At 54.6% G+C, this 19,172-nt stretch overlaps 4 protein-coding genes across 10 annotated transcripts in view; 2 read left to right on the top strand and 2 right to left on the bottom strand.

Moving 5' to 3' along the window:
- Positions 1 to 6,159, top strand: part of TJAP1 (tight junction associated protein 1) — a 29,586-nt gene extending 23,427 nt beyond the window's left edge. For 2 of the 3 annotated variants that reach the window (XM_030928302.1, XM_030928303.1), the window contains exons 5-10: positions 411 to 439; positions 1,184 to 1,345; positions 1,556 to 1,622; positions 2,652 to 2,759; positions 2,874 to 2,957; positions 4,358 to 6,159. In XM_030928302.1, coding sequence (XP_030784162.1) covers positions 411 to 439; positions 1,184 to 1,345; positions 1,556 to 1,622; positions 2,652 to 2,759; positions 2,874 to 2,957; positions 4,358 to 5,455 — 1,548 coding nt within the window. In that variant the 3' untranslated portion in view covers positions 5,456 to 6,159. Of the gene's footprint in view, positions 1 to 410; positions 1,346 to 1,555; positions 1,623 to 2,651; positions 2,760 to 2,873; positions 2,958 to 4,357 lie in introns of all 3 variants that reach the window. The other variant, XM_030928301.1, reaches the window with a different exon arrangement.
- A 406-nt stretch (positions 6,160 to 6,565) lies between these two features.
- On the bottom strand, positions 6,566 to 9,948 carry LRRC73 (leucine rich repeat containing 73). 2 transcript variants are annotated; one of them, XM_010369732.2, is made up of 6 exons: positions 9,099 to 9,948; positions 8,340 to 8,500; positions 7,880 to 8,002; positions 7,410 to 7,510; positions 7,040 to 7,262; positions 6,566 to 6,899 (listed from the first exon to the last, which is right to left on the bottom strand). In XM_010369732.2, exons 1-6 carry the CDS (start codon positions 9,368 to 9,370, stop codon positions 6,829 to 6,831), a joined length of 951 nt encoding a protein of 316 aa, XP_010368034.1. In that variant the 5' UTR covers positions 9,371 to 9,948; the 3' UTR covers positions 6,566 to 6,828. The 2 variants fall into 2 exon arrangements, with proteins under 2 accessions (XP_010368034.1, XP_030784165.1); XM_030928305.1 differs by having other exon boundaries at positions 6,569 to 6,899; positions 9,773 to 9,906.
- Positions 9,949 to 11,431: 1,483 nt separating this feature from the next.
- YIPF3 (Yip1 domain family member 3) lies at positions 11,432 to 16,634 on the bottom strand. 3 transcript variants are annotated; one of them, XM_010369733.2, is made up of 9 exons: positions 16,368 to 16,634; positions 15,527 to 15,733; positions 15,233 to 15,339; positions 13,186 to 13,231; positions 12,957 to 13,049; positions 12,667 to 12,798; positions 12,359 to 12,472; positions 12,040 to 12,163; positions 11,432 to 11,915 (listed from the first exon to the last, which is right to left on the bottom strand). In XM_010369733.2, exons 1-9 carry the CDS (start codon positions 16,446 to 16,448, stop codon positions 11,767 to 11,769), a joined length of 1,053 nt encoding a protein of 350 aa, XP_010368035.2. In that variant the 5' UTR covers positions 16,449 to 16,634; the 3' UTR covers positions 11,432 to 11,766. The 3 variants fall into 3 exon arrangements, with proteins under 3 accessions (XP_010368035.2, XP_030784170.1, XP_030784171.1); XM_030928310.1 differs by having other exon boundaries at positions 15,527 to 15,825; positions 16,368 to 16,618; XM_030928311.1 differs by having other exon boundaries at positions 15,527 to 15,828; positions 16,368 to 16,611.
- A 36-nt stretch (positions 16,635 to 16,670) lies between these two features.
- Positions 16,671 to 19,172, top strand: part of POLR1C (RNA polymerase I and III subunit C) — a 46,284-nt gene continuing 43,782 nt past the window's right edge. For both annotated transcript variants that reach the window (XM_030928309.1, XM_010369734.2), the window contains exons 1-3: positions 16,671 to 16,822; positions 17,018 to 17,089; positions 19,025 to 19,132. In XM_030928309.1, the coding sequence (XP_030784169.1) occupies positions 16,754 to 16,822; positions 17,018 to 17,089; positions 19,025 to 19,132 (249 nt within the window). In that variant the 5' untranslated portion in view covers positions 16,671 to 16,753. The remainder of the gene's footprint in view (positions 16,823 to 17,017; positions 17,090 to 19,024; positions 19,133 to 19,172) is intronic.

The following is a 19,172-nucleotide window of genomic DNA, read 5'->3' on the forward strand; positions in this document are numbered from 1 at the left end:
GCTTTGTCAGAGCTCAGAACTCTTGTGTATAGTTCAGCCTGACTTTTCTGGAAGGTCTCTGCCATACGTGTGTGGAGACAGGGCCCACCAAGAGCCGAGTGAACAGCTGAGAGGCTGTCTGCCCCTGGGGAGAGGTAGCTTGGGTGCCAGGACTTATTTGAAAATGGCTTTAGGGTTAAAGTTGAAGGTTGGAAGAGGTTCTTGAATCTTCTGGTTGGCATGGGAGTGGGTAATTGAGGCTTGTCCCAGCATTACTGAATTGCTTCCATCTGTTGAGAGCCCTATAGCCCTCTTCTGCTATGAGAGTCTCTGGGCTTCACACCTGAGCCTTTTCCTGGCTATTTGGAGGGTGAGCCAACTAAGGGGCCAGTGGTCCAGAGCTGAGCCTCAAGCCTCTCTTTTTTGCCTAGGAACCCCTGACTGACGCAGAAAGGATGAAGTGAGTATCTGCTGCCTGAGATGCTGCCTGAGATACTGCCCTGCCTCAACTCTGTCCCTCTTAGCGGCAGGCTAGGCTATTGGTACAGTTGGACTTTCCCGTGGATTAGGTGGAAGTAAAGGTTGGGATGGGTTGTTTTAGGGACTCTGGGAGGAGTTTTGATGTTGTGGATATTTTTTTCTGGCAAATGGGATTTTATTGTTCCATGGGCTTCGAGAGAGCATAGAATCAGGAGGTGAATGGCACTGAGGGCCCTGCTGTTCTTGCTAAGGAGCCCTTCCCCAGCTCCTCGTTCCTGTACCAGCTGCCACCCTTGCAGCCCTTTCTTAGCCACATGAGGCCTCTGGAGAGGAGGGCAGTGCTGGGCTGCATTTCCAAGAGATGAATAATGGAGAAGCCTGACTGTGCAGAGGGGAAACTGGAGCTGGGGGCTTAGTGGCCGACTGACATGGGCTGTAACCAGAGACAGGCTGGGAGCCGTATCCCTAACCCCAATTCTGTCTTTTCATTCTCCAATAGTGAAGGGAGGCTGGATTGTCCCCTACCATCCCCTCTTCCTCCCCTGAACCTCCAACCCAGGCTGTGTTCCCAGGGCCAGCAGGCCTATGAAATATGCTGCCTTAGACTCAAGCTCTGGTTGAGTCCTCGTGTCATCCCTTCCTTCCTGAGCCCACTCTGGAGCTCCAGGGCATGCCCTTCTATCTCTCATACCCCTCTGCCCTTGATCCCACAACACCCTGCCAGGCTCTTGCAGCAGGAGAATGAAGAGCTTCGCCGGCGCCTGGCCTCCGCCACCAGACGCACTGAGGCCCTGGAACGTGAGCTGGAAATCGGGCAGGACTGCCTGGAGCTGGAGCTGGGCCAGAGCCGCGAGGAGCTGGACAAATTTAAGGATAAGTTCCGCAGGTGTGGGAATGAGGGGACACACACACACACACACACACACACACACATCTCTCCCTTCTTCGGAGGTTAGCTGGAAGATGCCTCAGAGATCATCTGATTCTGATTAGGAAACTGAAGTTCTTGAGGGAGAATGACATGTTCAAGATCCCGGGAGGCTGAACAAGAACGGGATCTTGACCCAGGGATGTGCCTTGTATTATCCCTTTTCAGGCTGCAGAACAGCTACACAGCTTCCCAGCGGACCAACCAGGAGTTGGAGGACAAGCTGCACACACTGGTAAAGGGCAACTTGGCGGGCACTGTGCTCACAGCATAGCAGGGGGCCAGGATTTGCCAGGGGAATGCCACTCGGGCTCGGGGGAGATGGTGGGATGGGGCAGTGGTGGGGGTACCGCAGTGTGCTCTGCAAGTCAGGACTGTCTTAATGCTCACACTGTTTCTCTTCTTTCCTCGTCTCCCCCTCATGCTGCCACCGTCGCTGCTGCACTCTCCTCTCAGGCCTCTCTTAGCCACAGCTGGATTTTTGCAGTTGCGTCTGAGTTTGTGTGTCTTCTCCCTTGCCCTGGCCTTCTCAGCTGAGATCTGGAATTGCGGGCCCTGGCTATTACCCTGTACCCCTTGAGTATACCCGCTCCTTTCTCTTCCCTGTGTGAGGCCCATTTAACAGTCAATGCCTCCCTCCCAGGAGAGAGCTGGGGAGCCTAGCCTGCTCTGTCCTTGGCTCTGGTAGAGGTACTGATTGATGTCTCCACTGAACACCCAAAGCTTCTTGGCTGCAGTGGCAGTAAGCCCAGGCTGTGGGCGGGGAGGAGAGGCTGCAGATCCAGTCCCTGAACTGAAGATCAGAAGGCTACTTTTGAGCCTGCAGCTTGCTCCCTGCTCAACGAGGCGCCCTGGCTGCCACCAAGCCCTGCTTCCTCTTCCCTCTCCTAGCCTGATGCTGGAAACAGCTGCACACATAGGAGGCTTCAGCCCCCTGGTTTGCAGTTTCTGCCTTTGAGGTGCCAGCTGCCTTGCCTGGTGTCCAGAGCCCCTGGAACCTCAGGGGATGGACAGCTCTTATACTGTCTGTGTCCTGGGCCCAGGTGGTAGGAGGTCATGCTAAGAAAGCCCCCACCCCACAGCCAGTCCAGGGAGCGGGAGAGATGCCCAGTCTCCTTCTGTCTGTCCGTCATTTGTCTCTGCTCTGTCCGCCTTGGCTGCCCTAGCACCTGTGGCCTCTTGTGTCTCCAGGATGGGAGGAGGTGGAGGGAGAGGAAGGGCTAGCTAGGGTGTGGGCTGGGTTAACCTCAAGTCTGTGCCTCAGATCAAGAAGGCTGAGATGGATAGAAAGACGCTGGACTGGGAGATTGTGGAGCTGACCAACAAGCTGCTGGATGCCAAGAACACCATTAACAAGCTGGAAGAGCTCAACGTATGTGCTCTTCACTGCTCGGGCCTTCCTCACCTGGGGCTAGCTTTGTTCTGGCCTGGTCCTGCTCCCTTGGAGAGGGCTGGGCTGGGCTCTGAACCAGGTTTGTGTCTGTAGGAGCGGTACCGACTGGACTGCAACCTGGCTGTGCAGCTCCTCAAGTGCAACAAGTCCCACTTCCGAAACCACAAGTTTGCTGATGTGAGTAGAACTCACCCCCTCCCTGCCCACATAGACCATTCTGGCCACTGTAGGACTCTTAACTCCAGTTTTTTCTTTTTTTTTTTTTTTTTTTTTTTTTTTGAGACGGAGTCTCGCTCTGCCGCCCAGGCTGGAGTGCAGTGGCCGGATCTCATCTCACTGCAAGCTCCGCCTCCCGGGTTTACGCCATTCTCCTGTCTCAGCCTCCCGAGTAGCTGGGACTACAGGCTCCCGCCACGTCGCCCGGCTAGTTTTTTGTATTTTTTAGTAGAGACGGGGGTTTCACCGTGTTAGCCAGGATGGTCTCGATCTCCTGACCTCGTGATCCACCCGCCTCGGCCTCCCAAAGTGCTGGGATTACAGGCTTGAGCCACCGCGCCCGGCCAACTCCAGTTTCTACACCTCTGTCTGTCTTCCTGTTTTTAAGTCCCCTTTCCACTTTGCCCTCCTGCCTCCATGTCACCTATCAAGCCAGTCAACTCTGCCACTGGTTGGTGTTGCATGTACTGTCTAGGGCCCATCACTAGTTTTGGGGAGGCAGCCCTGTTGGTTTCTATAACAGAGACAGAGAGAGAGGATCCCAGGCAGGAAGGAGAGGGTAGTCAGAGCTATCTGCCCAAAGAGTACTGAGAGAGGATTAGGCCCATCTGATCATGTTACCCCAATGGGTAAACTCTAGACCCCAGAGCTTCAGGCCCGAGGTTGATGTGGCCTGCAAAAGTAGAGATATTTCTTCTTTCTTTTTTCTTTTTTCTTTTTTTTCTTTGTTTGAGACGAAGTCTTGCTCTGTTGCCCAGACTGGAGTGCAGTGGCGCTATCTCGGCTCACTGCAAGCTCCGCCTCCCGGCTTCAAGCAATTCTCCTGTTTCAGCCTCCCAAGTAGCTGGAATTACAGGCACCTGCCACCACGCCCGGTTAATTTTTTTGTATTTTTAGTAGAGACGGGGTTTCACTGTGTTAGCCAGGATGGTCTCCATCTCCTTCCTGACCTCATGATCCACCCGCCTTGGCCTCCCAAAGTGCTGGGATTACAGGCGTGAGCCACCATGCCCGGCCCAGAAGAGGTATTTCTAAAGCCACTGGTCTATACAGATTCTCCAAACTTAAGTATGGTTTGGGCAGAAGCTGGGAGATAGAAGTTTGAGAACATGCCGGCCTCAGCAGCAGATCTGGGTTTAAATCCTGGCCAAGTTAATCAAAAGCTTCAAGTTGTCTTCCCCTCTCTGGGCCTATGTGTCTGTGAAGTGAGGGTATACACACTGGCATGCTCTAAGAACAGGAGATAGTGGAGTGCTGAGCACACAGAGGTATTTAAATGTGGGAGCCATTACTTTTGCCATGGGTCAAGTTGTTTTTAGCTGCGATCATTAATGTCTCTCTTTCCTGCTCTTTTACCTCAGCTGCCCTGTGAGCTACAGGACATGGTTCGGAAACATCTGCACAGTGGTCAAGAGGCTGCCAGCCCAGCTCCTGCTCCCAGCCTAGCCCCAGGGGCTGTGGTGCCTACCTCGGTCATTGCCCGAGTGTTAGAGAAGCCGGAGTCTCTACTGCTCAATTCAGCCCAGTCAGGCAGTGCCGGGCGCCCCTTGGCTGAGGATGTCTTTGTGCATGTGGACATGAGCGAGGGTGTCCCAGGTGATCCAGCCAGTCCGCCGGCCCCTGGCAGCCCCACCCCGCAACCCAATGGGGAGTGCCACTCTCTGGGTACTGCCAGGGGCTCCCCGGAGGAAGAGCTGCCCCTGCCAGCCTTTGAGAAGCTGAGCCCCTACCCAACCCCATCTCCACCACACCCACTGTATCCTGGCCGCAGGGTAATAGAGTTCTCTGAGGATAAGGTTCGGATCCCCCGCAACAGCCCCCTGCCCAACTGCACTTACGCTACCCGCCAGGCCATTTCACTGAGCTTGGTGGAGGAGGGGAGTGAGTGGGCCCGCCCTAGCCCAGTGCCCAGTACCCCTGCCTCAGCCCAGGCCTCACCCCACCACCAGCCCAGCCCAGCGCCCCCAACACTCAGTGCCCCAGCTAGCTCTGCCAGCTCTGAAGAGGACCTGCTGGCCAGCTGGCAGCGGGCATTTGTGGACCGTACTCCGCCACCTGCCGCTGTGGCCCAGCGCACAGCCTTTGGACGTGACGCCCTCCCTGAGCTGCAGCGCCATTTTGCCCATAGCCCTGCTGACAGAGATGAGGTGGTCCAGGCACCTTCTCCCCGACCTGAAGAGAGTGAACTTTTGCTACCCATAGAACCTGACTCTGGCTTTCCCAGGGAGGAGGAAGAAGAGCTGAACCTGCCCATCAGCCCTGAGGAAGAGCGCCAGAGCCTGCTGCCCATTAACAGTGGCACAGAGGAGGGGTCAGGCACTTCCCACACCGAGGGCAGGGCCTGGCCACTCCCCAGCTCCAGTCGCCCCCAGCGCAGCCCCAAGAGGATGGGGGTTCACCACCTGCACCGCAAGGACAGCCTGACCCAGGCCCAGGAGCAGGGCAACCTGCTCAACTAGGGCCTCTGGTGGCCTTCCTGCCATTGCTGCACCGGGACTGCAAGAAGGCCCCATACCTTGGCAGCTCAGGGTCCCCAGTCCAAGCCCTTGACCTCTTCCCAATCCATACCTGCACAGCTGTTCCCTGTGTGGGTGGGGTCAGGTGGTGGGCCATGCCAGGCCTGTCAGCTGCGTTGACTGACCACGGCAGCTTGCCTCATGGTTTTCCCCTTTTCTTAGAATATTTATTCTCCACAGATAACATGCAGTTGGGTCTCAAGACCTTTTCTCCAATCAGCCCAACCCAGCCCAGATTGGGCTGTTCTGGGGAGCTGAGGAGTTTATCAGTATTCATCTCCCATCCTCCTTTCATAGTCACAAGTTTTGTTATTTTGTTTTTTTTGGGGGGGTGGTGGTGTAATTGTTAACTTCATTTCTGTTTCCTACCTGTTTGCTTTCCCCCCCAATCCTCCGCATGAGCTGTTGCCCTCCAGGGGCCCGGCACAGCTGGCCTTGGGGACCAGGGAGAGGAATGACTCAGGGCCCCCTCAGCTGTCTCTTCCCTCCCTCTGGAAAGGAGGGTGGGGCTCAGGGGCCTCAAGCTGCGCTCTGGGTGAGGCCTGGCCTCCACTCCCAACCTTGGCTCTAGACTGTTACTCCAAGCTTTGGGAAATTTTCACATTGATGACTATTTTAAAATCAAATAAAACTATTTTACTGGTATGGCCTAACTTGTCTTAATGACCTTCCCTCTCCCACTCTTCTCCCCGTTCGTGAGTATTCCCAGTCCTGGTCTCATCCTAGTTGACTAGTGACCCCCCTTGCCCCACTCTACCTAGGGTTTCCCTGGGCACAGAGCATCAGGGAGCGGAAGGGGGGGCACTTTAACCTTAGCAGGGTCCCTGAGTCTTCCCTCAGAGGCAGGGACCAGATCTTCATGGGGCTTGTGTAAGGTGTTGCCCCAGAAGCCCGGGTCCTAGGCCTCGGCCAGGCCTATTTTGAGAGATTCTGGACCAGTTCACGAAGCCTGGAGCTTGGGCTGTGTGATGCTCCTGCCCCCTAGTGGTGCTTACTGGTGGTTCCAATTCCTCCCCTACTGCCAGCCCCCAGTGACTACAGCCACACGCCAGGTTGTGGAGTTCATAAAATCTTTTCCGAGCCAGCGGGTTGCAGCCAGTTCAAAGGCATTGCCCTGGGTTCAAGTACCCCCCAAGGCTGTTGCTCAGTCACAGCTTCCAGAGCTTCCTTCCCACCACACTGCCAGGAGCTGCCAGAGCCCCCATGCAGCCCCTGACCCCAGTTCCCTCCCAAGCCCCAGGGCCTGAGCCTGATATCTGGGGCAAGGGGCTTGAACAACAGACAAGTGAAATGGTGTGCAGAGGCCCAGTGGAGAGTCACATCTCGGTCTCAGCCAACAGACTGTCCCCTAGTCCTGACGTCATTAGCACCATCTGAGAGCTGGGATCTGTGGAAGGGCAGAGGGGTGTTCAGACCACCGTTCCTTCCTCCACTGGGGACCACAGATAGGTGAGAGCCTAGGTTCTCCACACCCACTCTCCCAAGCCTCTTCCAGACCTAGCTCTGATCAACCCTCTGGGTTCTTACCACTGGGGCACATCCAGGAGCTGCTGCCCCTCTGGTGGGCAGCAGGCTCCCGCCCTCTCTCCCATTCCTGGGTGTCGCCAGCCCCTCCTGCCACTTCCTCCTCCTCCTCTCCCTCAGAGAGGAGGTCACAGATCTGTTGCTGCAGCTCTGGGCTAATGCTGTTCTCAGCCAACACCAGGCTCCGCAAAGCTGTGGGGTAATTTTCTACCATGTCCAGCAGGGTCTGAGGTGGGGAAGAATATGGAAAATGATGAACACAGTTAAGGCAGGTCCTCAGACCCCAATCTGCCACCCCTTAGGTATGTCATCAGACACATAAGCTAACCTCCACCCCATCCCCTGGCTGTTCCCAAACATGACAACTTCCCACCTGAGCTGACTGGTTGGTGAGCCCTGTGCCCTCCAAGTCTAGGACCTCTAGGGTACGACTGGAGGCCACAGCTACAGCCAGCATTCCTGCCACATGGTCACCTGGGGAGACAACATACGTGCACACATTCACACACATGCCTGCTAATCCTTACAGATAGCTTCCCCATTGCCTTAACAACTTTAGATACTAACCCCTGGCCAGGAAACATGGACAATTGGTGGTGGTCAGGAAGGGATCATTGTGATTGGTGAGTGAAGGCATGAAGAAAGTTAGGCCCACGGGTGGCAACTGATGCTTTGATTTATTTGTTGGTCACCTGGTCCTCCACAAAGCTATCTCCTTGACCCTTGGGGCTCTCCTTTCTCTTTCCTCTCCCAGTGTAGGGATTACCATGTTAACTGATGGTCCCAGGCTCTTGGATAGGGCATGAGGTAGTGAGAGCCCAAGGGGGTATTCTTGAGCCTCACCCAGGGGGTTGTAATCCAGATTGAGGACGCGGACTTGGGAGCTGTGGGCCACAGCAATGGCAAGGCGGCTCCAGCCCTTAGGGGTGATGCCAGGGTTGGCACTCAGCGTTAGCTCCTTCAAGCCTGGGTAGCATCATAGCAAGAAACCAGAATAAGGAGGGTTAAGCCCTCCCTGAGCCCTTCCCCACCGTCCCTGTGTTTCCAGGGTGTCCCTAGTGGCTAAGCACCACCTCACCCCCACCATAGAGTTCAAGAACCATTAAGTAGGCCCATGCTTCCTCTGCCTGCCCAGCCTGGATCCCTGAGTCTCCATGCTGCCCCCGTCCTGCCCCTTCCTTAGATGAGTAGAAAGACGTTCTCACCCACAACATCAGAGTTCTGGGGCCACACCCCCTTCCCTCTGCATTTCGATTTTCATCACTGCCACACTAGCCCAAGCCCTCAACAGGGCCCTGCTCACCAGATTTGGCCCCGTCTGGGGGCAGGAGACCACAGATGAGGTTGATGGCTTCATCACCCAGCATGCAGTCCCCCAGGTCCAGAGCCACGAGGGCAGGGTGGAGGGCCAGGGCTGGGTTCAGCAAGGCCAGCCCCGCATCTGTCAGGGGGCTCCCATGCAGGCTGGAGGGGAGTGAGAGAGCAGGGTTACTGCCGTCCTGAACCCTATCTACATGGGGAAGGGGCACTTTCACTTCTGTCAGCCCTAGATATGGGGAGGGCACTCAGTCACAGCACTAGAGAGGCCTGGAAAAGGAGAAGGAAAGTTCTAGATTCTCAGGGAATACAGGTAGAGGGAGAATTCGGTTTTGTTTTCTGGGGCAGGGATCCAGGACATTGCACAGGGAGGAGCAGAGAAGGGGTGGGTGGGTAGTGGACTTGAATACTACAGTGGGCAGGGCTCTCGTCCCCAGGGGGATATTCTCTCTCGGGAACCGAGGAGCTGCCCCAGTGAAGTAAATGCAGATGATCAGATGGGGAGGCACGGCCCCTATCCAATGTCAGGAAGTAGTGGGTATCCCAACGCGGGTAGGGTCGCGCGTGCAAAGCCCAAGCGTGTGCTTAGAGGGTGCTGTGAAGGCATGGGCCGAGGCACGGTGTATGTGCATAAGGCATGTGAAGGTAGAATGGTACTGGAAGGAGTGTGGAGGAACATGAAATGCCAGGGGAGTGTATGGAGAGATGCAGTGCCCGGGACCCCCTTGCGAGGGGGCGCACTCACAAGAGGGACTGGATGGAGCGGTTGGTCCTCAGAGCCTCAGCCAGCTGCTTGATGCGGCTAGGGCTGGACACGACGCCCAGGTTAAGGTTGAGCTGCGCCAGGGACGTGGCCCCGGCCAGGGCCCGGCAGATGCGGCCGAAGTCGCGGTCGCAGAGGCGGCAGCCGCGCAGCGAGAGCAGGCGCACGGCGTTGTCGCGCAGGCCGCGGCAGATGTCCCGCACCTCGGCGCCGGACAGCGGCTCCCCCGAAATCTGGATGGAGCTGGGCAGCATCGTGCCGGCAGGGCCTCCGGGTACGGGGCCGGAGCGGAGGTTGGCGGGGCCGCGGGCAGGGCCGGGGATAGGGCCGGGGTCGGGGCTCCGGCTGGGGTCGCGGGCGGAGTGGGGCCGGGGGCGGAGGCGGAGGCTGTGGCGGAGGCTGCGGCTGCGGCGGAGGCTGCGGCGGGGGCGGAGAAGAGCTACGGGGACTGAGCCGGAGCCGGCCCGAGGTGCGGAGGCGTCCAGGGCGCGGGCCGGACTGAGGTGGGGCGGCACTGGGGCGGGGGCGGCTCGCACGGTCCGTGTCTGGGCGTTGGGCCGGGTGCGCGTTCCGGGGGCTGGACAGGCGCTGCTCCGCGCTTGTCCTTGTTCCTCGCAGTCGCGGCGGCAGCGAACGGCTCAAGGGCTTCGGCTTACCGGTCCCGGCTGGGAGGCCGTACCTGCTCCTTCCTTCTCTGCCGCCCGGCTCCCCCGACCACACCGCGGGCCTGGCCCCACGGCTGGCAGAGAGAGCCTGAGGCGGGCGGCTGGCGGCAGCTCGGGCTCCAGCTCCAGAGAGCTAACGGGCGGCGAGTTCCCATGGCAACGGCCGCGTCACCGCCGCTCGCCCCGCCCCCTGCCCGGCCAAGGCCACGCTGGCCCGCGAGGTCCGCGCACACGGGTGGTTCGGGGCAGGGAGCTGGGAGCGATAGGCCGCTCTTTCCTTGGGAGTGGGGTCAGCCAGCTAGCAGAAGGAAGGCGACAGGGCTGAGGCCTAGGATGGGCTGAGTGGGGAGGGCTGACGGGGAGCAGAATGGAGGCACGCCATGTGGAGGTGGTGTTGGACACGGTTACTGCTTCTTCTGCCCATTCTCCCCTCCTTCCCCGTTCCTAAGGTCCAGGCCTTCGCCGGGATCCAGGGCACTGTTCCCTCCTATTTGGAAGGCCCCAGGGCCCTTTCTTCCACGCCGCGCCTCGCCCTGCCCTCGTGACTCGAGAAGCAGCGTGCGTGGGGATCCCGGTCCACGGGGACTTCCCACTTGCTTCTCGTCAAGATGGGGGCCTCACCAGGGAGGCCCCGGGGGCCACGGCTGGGCAGAGCCAGCCTGAGCTGCTGGGGAGAAGGGAACCCCAGAGGGTCCCTAGGGCAGGGAAGCCTCAGACAGATGTAAAGTCCTGGTGCCACACCTTTTCCAGGTATGCAGGACACTGTTGACATCTGAGGGTGCGTCCCTGCCACGACACTGGGGCTGCCAATACAGAGGAGGTACCAGGGCCAGAGCCCTGGAGCACTGGTGAGGACGTGAAGGCGGCTGAGTCACACCCCAAGGTGCAGGTGGTGCTGTGGCAACTTTGTCCACTGGCCAGGGTGGTGGGGGCCTCACTTGTGTAACGCAGGACAAATGAAGGGCACCTTTCTGTTAGTCCCTTTGTTAGGAGGGGTAGATGCTGCTGACCCAGATTTACTAGTGTAAGGAGATTATTGTACATAAAACATAATACTCAATATAGTGAAGGGAGGTCAAAGGCCCTGTTCTCTCTTTTAGCCACCAGAATTAACTTAAGTGGAGCAGATTAAAGAGGTGGTGGTGCCGGGGGTGGATGGTGCTATGTTAGGAGTGGTGGTTGGTTTTATGAGGAAAGACAGAAAAACTGAAAGGAGCTGGTCCCGGTACCACCAGGGCAAAGCCAAGTTTGGCTTCAATTATGAGCTCCACAGGAAAATTATCCCCACAATGCTCAGGTGCAGAAGATCCTTGTTTTGACATGGGGTTTAAGTCGGGATGTTTTGTCCAATTGTCACTGCTTCCTTGGCTTCCCAAGAGTGCAGCTGCTCAAGCTGGCTGCAGTGTTCCATCAGGCTTATGGCTTTTGTGCTTGAGGCCTCCCTGCTGCTTCATGGGTCAGGTGTTCCCTGCCCTCAGGGGTAGGTTCCATATTCAATCACTGCCTTCTATGTAGTCTGGCCTGTCCCACCTTTATCCTGTCTGGGTGAGGATATGAAAAAGGGAACATACGACATTACCATTGCTGACTAAGCACGAAAGTATATAGTAAGTGGGATGACAGGGAGGACCACTGGATCAGCCGCTGCAGTTCCAGACTTCAATCAACATTTTAATTACCAAGTCTATATTTAGCAAGACAGTGTGGGAGAGATAAAGAGGAAGGAAGGGGTAGGTGGTGAGGGGTCTCAGAGGAGCTGGCCCATTTTCTGCACTGGCTGCAGAGCCTTGCAGTCCTGGCCAGGAGTTCTTGGCCTTGTGCCCTTCAGAAGTGCCAACAGGCATCAAGGAGGTACTTAACGCAGCTACAGCTCAGTGGCAGCTGCAGACCCCATCTAAGAAATATGTCATCAGGACTGTCCTTTAATAGTCTTCCTCCTCTCTGCAGCTGTGGGAAAGAGGACTGCCCAAGAATTTCAGGTGGAGTCAGTGTGACTGCAGGGTCACCGCAACAGCTTTGGCTGTGGCGTTGAGGATGGTGGTGGGAAGCCGAGCAGCAGCGAGCACGGCAGGGATGTCTCTGGGGACCCTCTGGATGGGCGGGATGTTGGGGCCCTCCAGTGTGTCCAGGATCCCTGGAAGGAAGATGGAAGGTGAGCAGGGGTCAGATGGGCCCAGCCCACTGACCATGATATCCAGCTTCTTGCCCTAGGCAGCTGCTGTCCCATTCTCCCCCACCCAGGCCTTCCTGCCACTTACCCTCTACCACTTTGTGGTAGGCAAAATGCAGATAGAGCAGGAAGAGCATGTGTAGGGCGGCCAGGGTGCCACAGAGGAGCAGCCGCTGTGTGGGGCCCACGGTCCGAGACACCAACACTGCTACCTAGGGCCATGAGAATACAGCTCAAAGGGCCTAGCTCCAAAGTGAGGAGTGGGGAAGACACTCCCAACCAGGGCAGAACCATCTTTGGGCCCTTCCCTCCCACTTAGGGCTCTTTGTGAGATGGACAGCTCCAGGCTGTCTTCCCCAACTCCCTGGGAGGACAGCCCAGCCCTGGAAGCCTCTTGCCCAGCTTACCATGCGCAGTGTGGACAGTCCACCCACCAAAAGCCAGAAGAGGTAGAAGAGGGCGTGAAGATGGATATTATAGGTGATGAACAGGACAATGCAGTGACCAAAGAGGCCATAGCCCTGGGAAGGAGGATGGTGGAGAGGAGAATCACTCAGGTTGGGCTGGTTTCTGGCCTCTCATGGGGACCGTGGGAAACACATGGTCCATTGGCCTACTCCTCCCATTCCAGACTTCGGGGCCCCAGGACAGATGCAGACCAAGGCCTGGCTACTCTTTTTAACATCACTATTGCCCACCACACCTGGCTCCTTACCAGCAGTGCCAACATCTGCAGCATGGTGATCTGGGCGTTGCACAGGTAGGCGAGGAAGTAAATGAAGGATGAGACTCCCAGCCAGTAGCCGAAGCAGGTGCCAATGGCTGTGCCCATCAGGGTGCCCTCCCGCTGTGGGGTGAAGGCTCTACTTAGTCCTAGGAGGCCTCTGATCTCAGCCTCACCTAGGGCCTTCCGCAGGGGCGGTTCCTGTCTCACTCCACCACCGTATCCTCAGGCAGCTTTCAACCTAGGGCAGCCACCCCCCGAAAGTTGTCTGTCCTGCTTACGATAATAGTGTCAGATGTCTTCATCCCGTGGAGTAGGATGGCAACCAGTGTGAAGACCAGCATGAGAGGTCCATAGAGTTCACCTGCAATTTTCTGTCAATATACCAACTCATTCAGGCTGGAGGGTACAACAGCTAGTCTGTTTATGGCTTCCCAGGATTTGCCTGGTGGTCCCACCCTCTGCCCTGGTGCTTCCCCCTGCTCTCCAGACGTGCCACCCTCTATTCACCTGGGGGAAGTTGACCATCTTGATAGGGATCATGGACTCCAGGAGCCTGGGAAAGGAGAGGAGAGATTAAAGCAGAGGCAGCCCGAGGCCATGAGGTTCTGGAGGGCAAGGCCTGAATTTTATTCATCTCTAACTCAGGGAATGGGGCCTGGCCTAGAGGACATATTGGATGACAGGGTAGAACAGGGTAGTAAAGACAGATAAGGGAATGAGGAGTAGAACAGGGTAGTAAAGACAGATAAGGGAATGAGGAAATCATTTCCTTGCCCCTAAAATTACTTCCAGGAAGGACAACCCTCTGAAACTTAGCTGACTGAAACAGCAGCTATATGGAGAACTCAGCCCTGCTGGGCCTTGACGGAGAGCCTAACCATGTATCCATCTGCCCCCTCCCCTTGAAAAGACAGGCAGGCTGAGCGTGGTAGCTAACGCCTGTAATCCCAGCACTTTGGGAGGCCGAGGCGGGCAGATTACAAGGTCGACAGTTAGGGGCCAGCTTGGCCAATATGGTGAAACCTCATCTCTATAAAAAATACATAAAATTAGCTGGGCATGGTGGCGGGCACCTGTAGTCCCAGCTACTCAGGAGGCTGAGGCAGGAGAACTGCTTGAACCTGGCAGGCGGAGGTTGCAGTGAACCGAGATCGCGCCACTGCATTCCAGCCTGGTGACAGAGTGTGACTTCATCTCAAAAAAACAAAACAAAATAAAAAGACAAGACAGGTAGACCTCAGCAGAGAGTACCCAGAATTCAGGGCTGTAATGAGGAAGCCCTGGGAAAAGTCTAGTGGGCTAGATGGAAGGTTTAGAATGAAAGGTGTTACTGAGGGAATAGTAAAAATGCCTCCTCCTCCTGCTTAACTGTGCCTCCAGGCACTGTAGAGCATTTTCTTGAAAAATATATGTGAAGTGGTATGAAAATTCAGTCACTTGCCCCTTCTCTCAAGTGGCTAGCTCCTAATCATACCTTGGATTTTAGCTAGATTTTACTTCCTCTGGGAAACTTGTTCTGTCCCACCCACCAACCTGCTTTGGCTCACATATCCCTCCTGTGTGCCCCATCATAGCATGAATACTGTGCTGTAACTGCACTCAAGAGCAAGGCTCCCATCTATCTTCACCACTGAACCAGATACAATTAGTATAGGGTCTGGCACAGAGCAAATGCTTAATAAATACTTGCAGATTGTCCTGGGTATTTGATTAGCATTGATTAAAGGACGAACAAAAAAACCAAGCCAGGATTAAATCTAGTTCTTGAAAAGTCACTCAAAAACTATGCCCTGATATTTTGATTCTGAGACTATTCTGCTGCTGGGAATAAAAAGATAAACAAGACAGAGCCTGCTTTTGAGATGCTGTTGGTCTCTCGGGGGAAGATTCCAGAAATAAGAAAGGAAAGCAGTGGTGAAGTGCTATTACAGGCAAGCACAGAGTTCTTTTTTTTTTTTTTTTTTTCAGATGGAGTCTCGCTCTGTGGCCCAGGCTGGAGTGCAGTGGCGCGATCTCGGCTCACCACCACAAGCTCTGCCTCCCGGGTTCATGCCATTCTCCTACCTCAGCCTCCCAAGTAGTTGGGACTATAGGTGCCCACCACCATGCCCGGCTAATTTTTTTTGTATTTTTAGTAGAGGCAGGGTTTCACTGTGTTAACCAGGATGGTCTCGATCTCCTGACCTTGTGATCCACCAGCCTCAGCCTCCCAAAGTGCTGGGATTACAGGCATGAGCCACCGCACCCAGTTGGCAAGCACAAAGTTCTATAGGAACACCAGGAGAGAACAAACTGGGGGTGGGATTGAGGAATGTGGAACAGAGGAAGTGACATCTGAGGTAGGTTTTGAGGGAATATGAGTAGTCAGCTAGATGGAAAAAAGGAGGAAGTTGGTGTGCTATTATTATTTGTTTCAGTGACAGGTGCAGTGATGAGAGATGATGGGGTCATGAAGAGGGGGAGCCCACCAGAGCCCAGGGCTTGAAATCTGATTGGACTGTGCATAAAGGACTAGGTGTTAGGAGGGAAGCTTCTTCAAGAGAAGGCTCCTCACCTGCTCCGCACCTGAGCAGGCTCCACATCAAAGTACGGTCTGAGGATGTCGATGTTGGCGTACAAGCTGAAGGCCCTGGAGGCTTGTCTCTTCCCGGCCTGCCACATCTGAAGTAAGGAAGATGGGCATAGGTATTGTGGGACTGTTGGTTCTAGACCCTGTTGCCTATTTTCCGCTTGATTTCTACATGGTTCTAACTGGACAACCTGGGGCGAACATCACCAATACTAACTCCAGAACACGGGACACACCTAGGTATACCTTTCCTACCTGCAGAGGATTCAATCAGCTTACCTGATCTGCCACCTGCCGGCTCAGCTGTCCCTTAAAGCCCTTCATGCCCAGGAACTCTCCATCCTCTTCTTCAGCAGCAGCTGCATCAGCTGCATCAGCGTCTACTTCTTCCTCGCGCAGGCGCTGATGCAGCTCACCCATATCCTCGAAGCTAGAGCCTGAGGTATCATCCATGTTCTCCATGTCAATCACAGCTGAGCCTCCGCCCTGTGAAGACAATGGCTCCTAGAGTGCAGGACTTTTCTGTTCCATCCATTAAGTCCTCTGCTCATCCCAGGGTTTAGGGCTTTGTTCTTCCACTGCTGAGGATACGGCTCGGAATCACTACAGATCATGGCACTCCATTCCCCCTCATATGCTCTCAGAACTCTTGGTTTCTAGCTTTGGCTGTCTTTTCTAGCCTGGGAAACATACTACTAGTCTTCCATTCCTGTCTTTTTCCTACCTTACCTACCAAAGACTAAAAGGTTGAAAAAGTGCCCATTTCCTTCTTTCCTAAGCCCCAAACAAAACTATACACATAGTACGTTTTCAGCGAATGCCTGTGAATCCCACCCAACCCCACTCCATGCCTGACCCCGACCAACTTCCTACCTTGTTCCAAGAATACCTTCTTCCTAATGCCTCGAGCGGGCCCAGAGACCCGAGACCCTCAGGCTGGAGTACTAGTCTGGCCCTTTCAGGTCAATGTTAATCCCACTGACTTTAGTGTGCACGAAGACCCAAAGACTAGAGTTTTGCAAATGGAGCGGACTTCCAGGCCCACAGGGAGAATCCTCAAGACACTTCTGGACATCGCCGGCCCTCGGGTTGCTGGCAGCTAGTGCCTTGGGGCCATTACCTGGATGTTTTCTTCGAACCCTCCCCATTCCGGGCCAGCTCCATTTCTGGCGCCGCCCGCCGGCGCCACTGTAGTTGCCATGTCCCTTGAAGGCTCCCGTCGCTGAAGCCCGCGCTAGCCCCGCGCGCGGAGGAGTGGGCGAGATGTGGGCCTCAGTGAGGGAGACGTCCCGGGTCGAGGAGAGGTGGGATCGGCCGGAACACAAAAAGGAGAAGCCCGGATGTTTGGACAACACCAACTTCCGGAGGCTGGGGACGTGGACGGAGGCGGGGAAAAGTCTCGCGATATTTAAGATTCCAGGAGCCAGCGCGTTGCCACGGAGACGGAGCCAGGCTACTAGGACGCACGCGCCAGATAGCGCCTCTAGGCTCGTGGAGAGATTGAAGATGGCGGCTTCTCAGGCGGTGGAGGAAATGCGGGGCCGCGTGGTTCTAGGGGAGTTTGGGGTTCGCAATGTAAGCCTTGTGGCCTTGAGCTCGGGCGGGAGGAATGAGAGCGGAATAGGGGTGGGTCTTGGGATTGGCGTGGGGATAGCCGTGGGCTCATTGTCCCTTCGTGGACAAACTCGTCCCTTTGCTCTAGGTCCATACCACTGACGATAGCCGTGGGCTCATTGTCCCTTCGTGGACAAACTCGTCCCTTTGCTCTAGGTCCATACCACTGACTTTCCCGGGAACTATTCCGGTTATGATGATGCCTGGGACCAGGACCGCTTCGAGAAGGTAAGTGGGGCCGGAGTTGTCTGGGGAGGGTTATGAAGGCCAGACCCTGTGGTCTGAGCAGCCTGTGTCTGTCTCAGCAGCTGCTCTTGGGGGTCGCTCCGTTTGTGTTTGTTGAGCAGTGTGCTAGACGCTCCGTTTACAGGCCAAATTAGACACGGTTTCTACCCAGTTCTGCAAAGATGTTCAGTCTTGTTGAGGAATGGTGTGTATAAACAAGTGAATCCAGTGTAATATGGTGAAGGTGGTTGATAGCGATGAAGACTGCAGGGTTGGGGTGGGGAGCATTCCGCTGAGACCAGGAAGAGGGGCCGAGAGGTACTTAACATTTCAAGAGGAGGGGACATCTGAATTGAGCCTTGAATGGTAAGTAAAAAGAACAGGAGTTGAATTATGAAAGATTTGAGTTTCACGTCAGTGAAGTTCAGGATATGCAGGTTTTGTGTATATGTAGTCTTGTATTATTGTTTCACTTAGCTTAAAATAAGGGTTAAAATTGCATTTAAATAGATTACTGAATGTTACCCTTTATGCAACTGACCTTTGCGTACAGCTTATAAACATGATCTGTAAATCCGTGCTTGGGAAAATTTTACTTTTTTAACCTGTTGATACAAGGAATAAAGTATGAACAATGAAAAAGGCTAATGCTTGAAAAAAAATTATGGCTTCTGTGACGTGTGCTCCGGGAATGTCCAAGTAGTTCTGGCATGAGTGGTAGGCAAGATTGAAGTGTGTCACACTGTGGATGATAGGGAGCTTGAATAGTTCTTAAGCAGACATGATCAGATTTGCAATGGCTGGGAGGGAATGAGTTTGAGGAGGATCATATGGAGCAGGCAGATCTGTTGTAAGGGAAGCTGAGGTTGAAGATATGAACTAAGACTGATGGTAGAAATGGAGCAAAGGAAGAATATAAGGTAAATTTATGATTGCTTGGATAAAGGCTGTGGGGGTAGCATAAAATGACTTTCTGGCTTGGGAACTGCTTTTTGGTTTGTGGTATCATTTACTGAGAGGAGAAATGGGTCTGGGGAACAGGGATGATGATGCATTGTTTTCTGCATGTGGAGAAATCTAGCAGGCTAGAAGACTGCATGCTTGAAATGAGATCAGAAGTGAGATAAAATTTTGGGAGTTGTCAGAACAGATAGTTGCTAAAACTGTTAGTACAGTTAAGGTGACCTGGGAGAAAGACAAGAACCTGGCAAATTTAGAGATGGGTGGAAGTTCATCATCAGAGACGGAAGAAGAGTGGAGCTTGGAAACCAGGGGAATCGTTCAAAAAAGGGGATTTTTTTTTCTTCTCCTTTTCATGACACTCTTATCTCCCAGGCTGGAGTGCAGTGGTGCAATCTTGGATCACTGCAACCTCCACCTCCCGGGTTCAAGCAGTTCTCCTGCCTCAGCCTCCCAAGTAGCTGGGACTACAGCCACGCGCCACCATGCCCAGCTAATTTTTTGTATCTTTAGTAGAGATGGGGTTTCACCATGCTGGCCAGGCTGGTCTCAAACTCCTGACCTTGTGATCCGCCCCTCGGCCTCCTATAGTGCTGGGATTACAGGTGTGAGTCACCGTGCTGGGCCAGGAGGAGGTTTTTTAATCAGTGTCAAGCATAACAGAAGTCTAGTAAGAGGACTGGCTAGTGTCAACAGGACTAAGCACTATGGTAGTTTCTGTTCTTTAGGGGAATAGCTTCTGTGGATGGTTTGGTTGGAAGCCATATTGCGTAGGGTTTTAATGAATGGACGACAAAAATGGAGACTTTCTATGAAACTAAAGCACTGGGCGAGAAAGAATATTTAATAAGGGACATCTGGGCAAAGGGAGGTTTTTGGACGAGAGGATAATACTTGAGGGAATTATCTAAGGGGGAGGTATGAAGAGAGATTACACAGAGAGCAGGTTTCACTTAAATGTTTTTCCTGTCCCTCTAGAATTTCCGTGTGGATGTAGTACACATGGATGAAAACTCACTGGAGTTTGACATGGTGGGAATTGACGCAGCCATTGCCAATGCTTTTCGACGAATTCTGTTAGCTGAGGTATTGGCAGGCATGGTGACAAGGCTGGAGTTGCTTTGGG

Source organism: Rhinopithecus roxellana, chromosome 4, assembly GCF_007565055.1.
Source record: "Rhinopithecus roxellana isolate Shanxi Qingling chromosome 4, ASM756505v1, whole genome shotgun sequence".
Lineage (NCBI taxonomy): Eukaryota > Metazoa > Chordata > Mammalia > Primates > Cercopithecidae > Rhinopithecus > Rhinopithecus roxellana.